The sequence below is a fragment of the Bos indicus x Bos taurus genome, chromosome 19, assembly GCF_003369695.1.
Source record: "Bos indicus x Bos taurus breed Angus x Brahman F1 hybrid chromosome 19, Bos_hybrid_MaternalHap_v2.0, whole genome shotgun sequence".
Lineage (NCBI taxonomy): Eukaryota > Metazoa > Chordata > Mammalia > Artiodactyla > Bovidae > Bos > Bos indicus x Bos taurus.
The window spans coordinates 34,830,201-34,843,801 of NC_040094.1; the positions used below are offsets into that span (position 1 = coordinate 34,830,201).

Here is a 13,601-nt window from a genome sequence, read left to right on the forward strand (position 1 = left end):
TCATGGGGGTGGAGGGCTTTCTCGGGTAAATGTCCTCTCTCTCTTGTGCTTTTGCCCATCTTGATTTGGACTGGCTCCTACAGTCCACAGTTCCTTATCTGCAGTCGAGAAATCCAGAAAGCTTTGCCTATCACAAGTTATTTTTTAAATGAACAGAAGTTGACCTGAAGGGGTGTAAGCTTTTCATAGCTTATAGTTGATATGAATAGCATCATGAACAGCATCATGAACATGGTTGTCTCACATGCTGCTGGGGAATTAAAGTGGTGTAGCTTTGTAGTGAGTCTTAAAATTGGGTAGTTTGAGTCCTCCAAGTTTGTTCTTTTTCAAACTTGTTTTTTCTGTTCTAGGTTCTTGTATGTTTTATATAAATTTTAGAATAAGCTTGTCTATGTCTACAAGAAACCCTGCTGAGATTTTAATTAATTAATTGGAGGGTAATTATAATATTGTGGTTTTGGCCATACATCAACATGAATCAGCCATGGGTGCACATAATGTTCCCCTGTCCTGAACCCCCCTCCCACCCCGCTCCCCACCCCATCCCTCTGGGTTGTCCCAGAGCACCGGCTTTGAGTGCTCTGCTTCATGTATCAAACTTGCAATGGTCATCTATTTTACATATGGTGATATACATGTTTAAATGCTATTCTCTCATAGCATCCCACCCTCGCCTTCTCCCACATAGTCCAAAAGTCTGTTCCTACATCTGTGTCTCTTTTGCTGCCTTACATATAGGATCATCATTACCATCTTTCAAATTCCATATGTATGCATTAATATACTGTATTGGTGTTTCTCTTTCACTCACAATGCGGTAAGATTTGATGTCAGCTACAGGGAAAAAACTATAAAAAACACAAACACATGGAGGCTAAACAGCACGCTTCTGAATAACCAGCAGATCACAGAAGAAATCAAACAGGAAATCAAAATATGCATAGAAACAAATGAAAATGAAAACACAACAACCCAAAACCTATGGGATTCAGTAAAAGCAGTGCTAAGAGGGAGGTTCATAGCAATAGAAGCCTACCTCAAGAAACAAGAGAAACATCAAATAAACTACTTAACTTTACACCTGCTGAGATTTTTATTGGAATTGCATTCAACCTATGGGTCCGTTGGGAGAAGGCAATGGCACCCCACTCTAGTACTGTTGCCCGGAAAATCCCGTGGGTGGAGGAGCCTGGTAGGCTGCAGTCCATGGGGTCGCTAAGAGTCGGACATGACTGAGTGACTTCACTTTCACTTTCCACTTTCATGCATTGGAGAAGGAAATGGCAACCCACTCCAGTGTTCTTGCCTGGAGAATCCCAGGGACAGGGGAGCCTGGTGGGCTGCCATCTATGGGGTCGCACAGAGTCGGACACGACTGAAGTAGTAGTAGTCATTGTAGTCCGTTTGGAGAGAATTTACGTTTTTAACTGTATTGAGTCTTAAACGCCGTAGATTGAATCTGCTCCATTTACCTACCTCTTTGATTGCTCTCTTTTGCATTGTATGGTTTTCAATGTACAGATCCTTAATGTTTTGTTATTCCCTCTTTTCTGGTACTATTACAAATAGTATGTTTAGAAAGTTTTTGTTTCTATAGTTTTTTTATTGCTAGTATATAGAAATATGATTGACTTTTATATGTTGACCTTCTGTTCTGTGGCCTTAATTTACTCACTCGTTATTTTTTAGAGCTTTTGTGTAGATTGCCTGAGATTCTTGTCTTCTCCCTGATCTTAGAAAGCACTCAGGCTTTCATCATAAAGTGTGAGGTTAGCTATGGGATTTTGTAAATGCCCTTTATCAGGTTGATAAAGCGCCCTTCTCTTCAAAGTTTACTGAGAGTTGTTTAAAAGATTACAGATAATTGTTTAAATCATGAATGGTGTTGAATTTTCTCAAATGTTTTTTCTGTCATTTAATATGACCATGTGGTTTTCCTTCTTTTGTCTGAGGGATTATATCGATTAAAAAAAAAAATACTGAATAAGCGTGCATTCCCAGAGTAAGCCTCATTTGCTTGTGGTGTATCAGTCTGTTTATGCTGCTGGACTTGATTTTCTAATATTTTGTCGAGCATTTCTGCACCTGTGTTTATGATGGATATTGGTCTATAGTCTTCTTACACTGCTTTTGTCCAGTTTTGTTATTAGTAATTCTGGCCATGTAAAATGAGTTGTCATTTCATGGAAAACAGCTGGCAGTGTTGTTGCCCAGTGATAAAATGTAAGTTTTCAAGTGAAACTTCGAATTTGGAAAACTTCCGTTCACTACCACATGCTTTGACAGGTTTAAAGAGTGTTCTGAAAAGATCATTGGTGATATTAATGATGTGATTTCTTTTTTTATACTATATGATGCAATTTATCAACATTTGTAAGATCTTCATAAGTTAGTGAACCAATATTTTTTTAAATATTTGAAAATACATGAGACTATAAAAGCACTCATTAGTTAAAAAAAACTCGTTAAACATGGTACATAGACCAGTAGATTCTAATGTAACAGATTATAACCAGTTTATTAATTTGGTTTCTGATTCTACATTCTGATTAACTTTTAAGAAACTACCACTTTTCAAGTTTTGGATATAGTATCAAAGAAGAATGCTTCCCAGGTGGCGCAGTGGTAAAGAATCTGCCTGCCAATACAGGAGACATGGGTTCAATCCCTGAGTCCAGAAGATCCCTCTGAAGGAGGAAATGGCAACCCACCCAGTATTCTTGCCTGGAAAATCCCATGGACAGAAGAGCCTGGTGGGCCACAGTCCTTGGGGTTATGACTGAGTATGCAAAAGGAGGATCAAAGAAGAATATAACCACAGTTATTTCAGAAAGCTATTAAAATACTCCTTTTCACAGCTCTGAGGCCAGATATTCTTGATATAAAGAAAACCATTTATCTGTTCAGAGCAAAGCAATGTCTGTCCAAAATTAAGCAGTTCTCCCGTCTCATTGGATTGTAACCTAGTGTTCATTCTCGCACTACCTGGAATTAGTACTGACCCTGCAGGTTAAAGGCTCAGTTGCACAGCAGTGTCCCCCACTTCAGATGCCGGTCATGGGTTGCAGGTCAGATTCCCACTACCTCTTCCTCTTTCGGTAATTTGCTGTCAAGGCTCAAAGAACTTAGGGAAACACGTTATATATGTTTAGTGATGTAAAAGGATATTATAAAGGAGGGAAATGAGCTTCCAGATGAAGAGGTCCACGGGGTGAAGTCCAGAAGGATCCCAAGTGCAGGAGCTTCTGTCTCTGTGGGGTTGGGGCGATCTCCCCTCTGGCACATGGACACATTCATGAACCCAGAAGCTCTCTGAGCTGCTTCATTTAGGGTTTTATGGTGTCATCACGTAGGCACGATTGATTAAATCATTAGCTGTTGGTGATTGGCTTGATGGTCCACAACCCCCTCCACCCTCCCTGGAGGTTGGAGAGTGGGGCTGGAGTTCTGGTTCCTTCTCTGGCAACCAGCTCCCTCTGCACAAGTCACTTGGTGTCCATAAACTTTTCCTGTGCTTGAAAGAGCTTTATTATGATTAACAAATGATGCTCCTCTGGCCCTACTGTAACTCAGGAAGCTGCAAGGGTTTTAGGAACTCTGTGCCAGGAACCAGGACAGAAACTGTACATACACACATGTATACACGTAGGCTTCCCTTGTGGCTTGGATGGTAAAGCATCTGCCTGCAATGCAGGAGACCTGGATTGGGATGATCCCCTGGAGAAAGAAGTAGCAACCTACTCCACTATTCTTGCCTGTAGAATCCCGTGGACAGAGGAGCCTGGCAGGCTACAGTCCATAGGGTCATAACTGCACAACTAATACAACAACAACACACACACACACACACACACACACACACACACACTGTGTATATATACACACATACACTAATATATATAATATACATACATTTCTTCTCATATCCTGATAGCACTATATATATTTGACCCAAATAAAAAAGCACAACAGATTGAATGCCAAAGCAGATATAAGAATCTTAACAGTTTTCTATCAAGAAAAATAGAGTTGCAAAAATGTAAAATGGCATCCTCTTATTTTTTCAGTTTGGAAAATAGTTATTTTTAAAAAATGGTGTTTATGTTAACTTTTAACAGATTTAATATTGTTCATTTAAACTGGATAATTTTTCATCTTAATTTTCAATACCTTACTATCTATAGGTAAAACTCAGATAAATGGAAGCTCAGTAATTTTTAAGATTTCAAAGTCCCAAGACAGAAAGTTTGAGATTCACTATTTTAACCTTCCAGGGTTGTTGAAGGTCAGATGAATGTATTCGTGAATGTGAAATTTGGTAAAATATTTTCAACATGGATTTGTAAATAACTTGAGCCCTCGCTGTGTAAATCCTTCAGGTTCCAACTTTGGAGAGGAGATACGGAAAGAGGGTGTGTGAGAATAAGTATTTGCTGTTTCTTGTGAGCTTGTTAGCTGTGGGGAGGGCAGGGGGCTTCCTCATAACTCCTCTGCTCCACCAACCAAAGGGTGTAAAAGCAACTTTGTGATAGAGGCTTGTTTTGTCCTAAGTTTATTTATAAATATATTTATTTGTAATAAACTATCTCTGTATTTGTGTGTGTGCTTGGGTCCACAGCAAAGCCCTGCTGTTGGTGAATATGTTCTGTTACTGGTGCAAGTTGCTTTTTGGTTTTGAAATTGTCCCTGTCTTCCCTTGCAGGTATAGAGCAAGATGCAGTGAATACTTTTACCAAATACATATCTCCAGATGCTGCTAAACCGATACCAATTACAGAAGCAATGAGAAATGACATCATAGGTAAGCAGTGCTTGAAGCTATGGCCAAAAAAAAGAAAGCCTCTTTTTGGTTATTAAGAGAATTCTTCATGAATATGAAATTCAGCATCTCCCTTCCGTGTCTTGTTTTCAGTGTACTTTATTATATCTGACTGTTGCTCACTTAAAAAGTTTCCCTCTTATTCATTATTATTAGTTTTTGACTTGAAAAATAGTAGCACATGTTTACTTGAGTACTTACTGTGTCCCAGACAATATTCTAAGCACTTCCCCTGGACAAACTCATATAATCTTCTAAAGAACGTTTTAGCGTAAATACAGTTATTATTTTATAAGTGAGGAACCACAGAGAAGGTAACAGCTCCCAGTGCACACCTGCTGTCTATAACATTTGCCCTCGATAAGGCTCAGACATGGCAGAGTTAGGCTTTGAAACCAGACCCTACCTGGTAGGCTATTTGGCAGTGTTTTTCATGCTGCAGATTAGGACCAGTCTCCTCTTAGGTCTTCGCCACCATCCCCACCTCCCTTGCAAAAAAAGACTAGAAAAATCAAAGTGCTTCACAGTAGTAAGGGCAAACAAACAGCACTTCTGAAAATTGTTTCTTTTTTCCATCATGCATAGGTATATAAATTTTTCTGTCGTAATTTTTTAAATGTTTTGAAAGCTTTTACTATGTTGTATCAGAAAGACCTCGTATGCCTATAGTCACAGATAGAAGTGGTTCATTATACATTGAATAGATATTTATTATCAGAAAACGAAGATCATGGCATGTGGTCCCATCACTTCATGGGAAATAGATGGGGAAAGAGTGGAAACAGTGTCAGGCCTGGCGTGCTGTGATTCACGGGGTTGCAAATAATATTTTTGGGCTCCAAAATCACTGCAGATGGTGACTGCAGCCATGAAATTAAAAGTTGCTTACTCCTTGGAAGAAAAGTTATGACCAACCTAGATAGCATATTCAAAAGCAGAGATATTACTTTGCCAACAAAGGTCCGTCTAGTCAAGGCTATGGTTTTTCCAGTGGTCATGTATGGATGTGAGAGTTGGACTGTGAAGAAAGCTGAGCGCCGAAGTGCTTTTAAACTGTGGTGTTGGAGAAGACTCTTGAGAGTCCCTTGGACTGCAGGGAGATCCAACCAGTCCATTCTGAAGATCAGCCCTGGGATTTCTTTGGAAGGAATGATGATGAAGCTGAAACTTCAATACTTTGGCCACCTCCTGCGAAGAGTTGACTCATTGGAAAAGACTCTGATGTTGGGAGGGATTGGGGGCAGGAGGAGAAGGGGACGACAGAGGATAAGATGGCTGGATGGCATCACTGACTCAATGGACGTGAGTCTGAGTGAACTCAGGGAGTTGGTGATGGACAGGGAGGCCTGGCATGCTGCGATACATAGGGTCGCAAAGAGTTGGACAAGACTGAGCGTTTGAACTGAACTAAACTGATATTCCTATTAAGTCCCATTACTCAGTTTTGAGTTTTTGATTGCAAAAATTAAGTGTTTTGATTTATGAAGTATAGCCTGTTATTCCTCTCCAAGCAGGTTCTTCCCAGCGTGGGGCTCTCTGGGTCTTTACTCATTATTTGGGAATAGCAGATCCCCTCCCGGTCTCAGCTAAGCTGCTTCTGTCAGTCGCCCCACTCCCAGTGCATTCCTTCTGTCTGTGTCAGGCTAACAGGTGCTGTCCATGTGTTTCCCTTTTCCTCTCCCACACAGACGCCTGTAACACACGGGCCTTGTGGCTGTTGGTGGCTTGTCCCCATCTGCTTGTATTTTGGAATTTTCAACCAGTTTCATTCCAAGTGTCGTCATGGAATTTGGGGTTTTCTATGTTGTTTCTATGTGAAAATTTGTTGCTACCATCTTCTAGACTTCCCAAGACCACCTGTGCCTAATGATAACTGTTAGGTGTCTGAACAGATTAGAATGTTGGAAATCGTTCGCTAGCAATTCCTTTAGGTGTTTGTACCAATTGATAACTAACCTGTCTGGGGTAGCTGAGAAAAGGAGAGAGCTTTTGATAAAGAGGTAACTATTTTTCATAAATCTATAGTTCCTTAGGTTACCATCCTAGAAATAGAATTGCTGATTGAAAGGGTATGTTCATATTTTGAGGAATGGGGATATGTTCATTTTTAAAGCTTGTGCTAGAAACTGCCAGTTTATATGCCCAGTTAAATACATCAGTTTATATGCCCACTAACACAAGGGTCAGTTTTCCCATGTCCGTGCTCAAGTGTGTGTATCATTAAACAGTTAAGCAAATGGATTGTTAAAACGATTTTGTGCCAGTTTACTAGACAAAAGGTGATGTGCTTCATTATTGTAATCCATTATTATATTTCCATGGTTACTAGTGAGCATGAATATGTTTTTAATTGGCCATTTTATATTTGTCCTTCAGTGAATTTTCTTTTCCTGTCCTTTGTTCATTTTTCTTTTGAGACTTTCTTGTAAGTTTGTAAGAGCTCTTAATACATGAATGAAAATAATCTATCATTCTTAAACTGTCATATATGCTGCAACTCTTTTCTCTCAGTCTGCCCTTTTGTTTTAGGAGTGTTTTAAAGAAATTAATTTCATATTGAATCTTTTGATTTTTGCTTTTGCATGTATGCTTAGAAAGACATTCCTTACCTCATGATCAGCTGTTTACCTGTATTTTCTTTTAATTGCATTAAAACCTGCTAATCTTGATGCCTTTACAGTTATTGCCTGCTTTGATTTGCAGATGTGTATAGTTTGGATTTAGAGAAAAAGTTATTTACCATTTCTTTTACAGCAAAGATTTGTGGAGAAGACGGGCAGGTGGATCCCAACTGTTTCGTTTCTGCACAGTCCATAGTCTTCAGTGCAATGGAGCACGAGTACGTCGGTTTCACACACCCACATTCTATGGTCTTGGGAATTTCGGTTCAGTCTCAGGAGAAAACCAAGTTATCTTTGAGGGTTTAAATACTTTGAATGTTTACAGGATCTTATAGGCATCCTCTCAAACTATCTTGGGCAATGGTTTCTTTTAAATACAAATTATGTAAGTCCTAGTAAAAGTAAAACAGATTTGTATTTTTAATTTTGATATTTCTTAAGTTAAAAGAATTTGTTTTTAATTCTGAAGTCACTGGGGGAGATTGTGACTGTAGTGTATCTGCTTAAACAACATGTGTCTTCAGGTGGATATCCTGATTGTTAGTACATGCTGTAACCTTAATGGATGCCGTAGCACTAAATCCACATGCCCTCAAAAAAATCTCCGTATTCATTCTTTCATTTAAGATTTGTGGAAAGGGTGCTGCGCACAGTTAGCTGTAGTACCTGCTGAAGGAGATTACAGCCTGAGAGTAACAGGGCATGTTGCTTGGTTACTGCAGTAGGAGGTAGCATGTGTTCAATGCTAGAGGGGAGCTGCAAGCCAGTAAGAGAGGGGAGAGGTTGCTGCAGGGAGAGGAGTCAGGGAGACACCGTGGGAAGGGAGGGTGTGCTGACCCAGGCTGTGAGGCACAGCGGGCACAGCGCGGAAAGAGTGTGTGCTTCCCAGCAGAGCTCTTTCCTCGGTTGGTCCCTCAAATTTTACCTTTTTGTCCACATGCAGGCACTTTAGTGAGTTTCTACGAAGTCACCATTTCTGTAAATACCAGATTGAAGTGCTGACCAGTGGAACTGTTTACCTGGCTGACATTCTCTTCTGTGAGTCAGCCCTCTTTTATTTCTCAGAGGTAAATTCTGCATTTCCTTTCACACTCTGTTAGATTCCAGCCTCTAAGCTGTAAATGCTGGGGCCCTGCCTGTGGAAACTAACATAGAGGAGACAAGTTATTTGTAAACACATCAGTTGGGTTTAAATACCTCAATTACTGTGTTGTATCTAATGGCAAGAATACTTGAATGGCATTAAAGAGAACTTGAAAATTCAGTGTAAAATAACTATAATTTTGAAAAACCTAATTAAACTGCTTATAAAAGAATGCAGATTTTTAACTACTTAGAGCTGTTTTAAAACCACAGAATTTGATACTTGATTTCAATGCATAAATGTTTGCAGACCAGACTTAAGAAGAGAGAAGGGAAAGTAGTGAATTTTTTTCTGCTGTGTCATCATTTTACTTGAGCCATGTGATAGGATTACCCAGCGAAGCATTTGCAAGGAGCAGTGAGTAAACTCATCTCCTTGAGGCATGCAGTTTAGTGTGATGGGGTGCGTTAGGCTTCAGCTAATGAAATTGTTGCAAAGCAAGTGACTTTGAAGTCGGGGTAGAGGGTTCCTAGTCTCACAGAGTGGTCACTTAGACCCATACCTGCATCCTACCTCCTCACCAGGGTACAGTTACTTAGCTGATTCAAGTTCTCACCCCCTCTCTTTACCTTAAGTTTAATTGAGCATTTGTTCAGGTTGCTGTGGCTGCGTGGAATGGTGGAAACAATCAGGTGTTCGAGATTGGGTCCAATTGGTTTATTTTTTGTATGCTTGGCAGCAAGGAACCACTAATCCACCTTTAATTTTAACTCCTGTTCACTGAAATTTGCTTTCAGCTGTGTGGTGGTAGAGTTTCTGTTGTTGCTTAGAGTTGTTTGTTTGTTTTGATTGGCGGGGGGGTTTGTTTCTTGGTTTTTTTCCCCCCTAAAACAATATTTTAATATTTTTCCATCTCAAATGACTGTAAGTTGCTGACTGGCATTAACTGAGCAAGTGGATCTTTGGGGAGTGGGTGGTTTTGTGGGGATTTCTTCTCTTGGTGTCCTGTATTTTAATAGTTGGTGTTTATATATAGATGAGAAATGGTGAGAGAAATCTGTTTACAGATTTTCAGTCTGATTTTCCTCTTTTGTATGTTTACTTCCCAGTACATGGAGAAAGAGGATGCAGTGAATATCCTACAATTCTGGTTGGCAGCAGACAACTTCCAGTCTCAGCTCGCTGCCAAAAAAGGGCAGTATGACGGACAGGAGGCGCAGAATGACGCCATGATCTTATACGACAAGTGAGTCAGTTGGTGGAGGACTTCGGCACTTAGCAGATACTGAGCGTTTCATGTGCTCTTGGGTAGTAAAGGTGGGTCATCTGGGTCTCTGCCATCAGGGAGCTCGCAGGGAGCCACGGAGGAGCTGCTTACTGGTGTGTGCAAAGTGGGGGTTCCTAGAACACAAGGTGCTGGTGGGAAAGCGGGGTGTGTGGGGAGCGTGGAGGTCACTGAGGGCTTCACAGAAGGAAGATTTGATTGCATCCTGAAGAGTGAATTGGATTCTGTCGCCAAAGAAGGTGGGAAAGAATGTTCTTGGAGGAGGCACTGGCATGAGCAGACTCATTGGCGCTTTGGGTGATTGAAAACTTGGGTTGGGACATGAAAGAAGATGAAACCAACAGGAATATATTGTAGAGGGCTCAGTGGCTACTCAGCCAGACTGACCGCTTAGCAGAGAGCACTTTTTCATTAGCTTTCCCTGAAGATGAGATGGCAGCACAGTCTGACAGGGAATGGAATTGGAAACTGTGTCTGCTCCTCATTTTCATCCAACTTTTCTCCTTCTGTGAAGAAAAGCAGTGTGATGTTTGTATCCACAAGCACTTGCTAAGAAGACAGCTTGAGGGTAAAGAAAAAATCACTGGGACCTTAGGGTTGGCAGAGAGCTGAGAGCATCTGGGTCAGGGGTTTCCGCGTGCCAGGCATGCTCGTGCTCCTGTCAGTGCAAGTGTCACCTAGGAACTTGCCAAAAATAGATTTCCTGCCCTCTGGTGGAAGATATTCTGACTCGGCGGGTTTGAAGTATGACCCAGGAATCTTTCTCTGTAAAGACATCTGGTGATCCTGATGAATAGCCCGGTGAGAGTCTGGTCTGATTTTCCCAGTTTGCTGATGAGAACACCAGGGCCCACACGGGTGATGAATGTCTCAAAGTCACAGGACAGATTAGTGACAGGACTTGGATGCGGTTCTAATGTTTGTCCAGTGTTTATTTTAGTATAATATATTTGTGGGAAAATACTGTACAAGAAACATTGTTATATGGACATTAACATGGCCGATGTGTACGTTTAGAAATTCGGGGTAGTTCCCTCATGATCCAGTGGTTAGAATTCTGCGATTTCAGGGATTGAATCTGGGGCCTAGGTTCAAGCCCAGGTCTAAGATCTAAGATCCCGCAAGCCACATAGTGTGGCCAAAAGAAATTTTTGTTATGTCTTGTCCCACAATTAAAAGCATGGAGGAATATTTGCCAACTTACTTGTTGCAAGGTGGGAGGAAGCTCACTTTTTGTTAAGAAAATACTGATAACGAGAAAGCGGGGTTTTCTGTGCTGGAGCAGAAGAGTGGCCGCAGTGAGGACCTGGCGGAGCACAGTGCACCCCTCGCAGGGGCGCCGTCTGCCCTGGGTCCCGAGTCCAAACCGGGAGCCGTCTTCAAATGAAGACGCCCACCAGCACTATTGTTTTATCAAGGTCATTATGCCAAATTTGACTTTACCCGTTCCTACTCTTCCGCTTTTCTTTTTTTTCCTAATATCCTGTTTCATTAGCCTTTCTGTATTTTTGTTGTAAAGAGGAGCTGGAAGCCGCAGAATGCTCAGATGTGGTGGGAGGAAAGGTTGCTGCAGGGCTGCCCTCCACCCAGCTCTGTAGGCCTAGGTCTGCATGAGCCTCGTAGGAGGGTCTCTGGAGTCGGTGCCAGAAGGCACTGTGGTTGCTGGGATATGGGTTGACTTTGGCCGTCTTTCTGCTATAGGTACTTCTCCCTCCAGGCCACACACCCTCTTGGGTTCGACGATGTTGTGCGACTAGAAATTGAATCCAACATCTGCCGGGAAGGTGGGCCACTCCCTAACTGTTTCACAACTCCATTACGTCAGGCCTGGACGACCATGGAGAAGGTAACCAAAACCCCAGAAGTGTTAAACTATAGTAAGTTTTTCCTGGTGTAAGTCAGAAAATGAAATGCGGAGAAACACAATAGTAGACAACTGAAATAGTGCGATGATGATTAAGAGCAAAGGCTTTGAGTCTGGCTTGGTGTGTATTAATCTCAACCCTATAGGCCGAGGGACCCAGGCAGCTCCCGAAGTCCTTTAATGCCATTTTCCTCCTCTCTGAGGTGGGGCTCATACAGGTACTTAACCTCAGAAGTGTTTTGAGGATGAAAGTGAGGTAAGACATGTAGAGTGCTTACTAGTAACGTAGCCCCTGACACATCGTAAGCGTTAAAGAATGTTAACTGCTGTTATTACTGTATTATAGCTTTTAGATAACTGATAGTACTGAGCAAAGTTAGCTTAGGGATGATCCAAATTTTTCACCAAACCCTCCAACAGGGTTGGAATGTTAGTTTTTTGTATCGGTGTCACTTACAAGGTAAGTGCTAATAGCTGCTTATTATTGATAAAGAGTTGGAACTTATGCCTCAGTTATTCTCTGATGAACTAGAGCAGTTTTTACTGGGAATGGCACAGAGCCCAGGATAAGCCCATGAGGTGGTTCCTCTCCTGTCTGGCTGGTGCATCAGGTGGAAAGGGATTAATTACACTGCTGCATGACCACCCCTCAAACCTGAGTGTCAGGAGTGTGGCAGGGCGCTGCTGGGAAACTGGATAGCTCTTGTCCAGGGCTGATCATTTTTTCATGATTAAAATAAACATTGTCTAATCTTACAGGGAAACTTCAAGATCTATATCATACAAAGAATGTAAACTTACTGGATAATAAAAGAGAAAAATAGAGTATCAGAGTACATACAGTACTATCAAGTAGGTAAATGGGGAGAACAACGTGTGCCTTCTTCACTAATACTTCGAGTATTTCTATGCTGGATGTTGTTACAGGGGTAAACAGAAGAAAAAACATGGTTTCTGCCCTCCTGCAGCTCTGTCTAGGAGGAAGGCATATGTGAAACACAGACATCAATATTTATAGTTGTGCTGAATACAGTAAAGGAAAAGTTGAACATAGGAAATGCCAGTAATAATAATGGGAGCTTAGGATCATTAATAATTTTTAAATGCAAATGTAAACATCTGTGTACATTAGATGTTTATATAACGGTGATATGAAAAAACAGATGCCAGTGTTGGAAAGCCTGTGTCAGAATAGATGCCTTGATAATACTGCTAGTGATTATCCTTAGGATTTATCAAAGCTGAAGTTTTCATGAGTTGAACTCAGTAGTCACACTCCTGGTAAATTATCTTAAAGAAATACGTCCAGAAGTCAAAATCAACATATACACGAAGACTTCAGTATTTGTAACAAACCAGAAAAATCTAATTTCAAATTACATTCGCTCCCTGGTCACTAGGAAGTCCAGATTCAGTAGTTTCACGGCTAGTTTTCGGGGGGGGGGCCTATAAACTGATACATTAACAAGGTGTCTTCTCTTTCAGGTCTTTTTGCCTGGCTTTTTGTCCAGCAATCTGTATTATAAATACTTGAACGATCTCATCCACTCGGTTCGAGGAGACGAGTTCCTGGGAGGGAGTGGCTCGCTGACGGCTCCAGGCTCTATGGGTCCTCCTGACGACTCCCACCCTGGGGCTGCCGACAGCGCCACCTCTCAGGTAGTAACCCGTGTGCCCAGCCATTAGGACCTTTTCACTCAGATTCTAGCATTATAGACCCCGTTTATATGCTTTAGGTTGTGGAAGAAACAAGGAGAGATAAAATTAGCCTACTTACTAGATATTCTAACCAAAATCTTTCTGACGATTGACAAACCCGAATTAACTTTTTGGCCAAGCCAGTAGAATGCTGTTTTTTTTTGTTTGTTTGTTTGTTTTTTATTTATTATTTTTTTTTAAATTATTAATTTCTGAACCCTCCTCCCTCT

At 41.2% G+C, this 13,601-nt stretch overlaps 1 protein-coding gene across 2 annotated transcripts in view; it reads left to right on the forward strand.

The window, feature by feature from the left end:
• The window catches only part of AKAP10 (A-kinase anchoring protein 10), a 43,402-nt gene that overhangs the window by 14,849 nt on the left and 14,952 nt on the right, over nt 1-13,601 (forward strand). For both annotated transcript variants that reach the window (XR_003507020.1, XM_027519741.1), the window contains exons 5-10: nt 4,703-4,801; nt 7,574-7,658; nt 8,384-8,507; nt 9,634-9,770; nt 11,511-11,655; nt 13,159-13,332. Coding sequence is in view for 1 of the 2 variants with exons in the window: in XM_027519741.1 (XP_027375542.1) it covers nt 4,703-4,801; nt 7,574-7,658; nt 8,384-8,507; nt 9,634-9,770; nt 11,511-11,655; nt 13,159-13,332 (764 nt within the window). In the remaining variant the exon portion in view is untranslated. The remainder of the gene's footprint in view (nt 1-4,702; nt 4,802-7,573; nt 7,659-8,383; nt 8,508-9,633; nt 9,771-11,510; nt 11,656-13,158; nt 13,333-13,601) is intronic.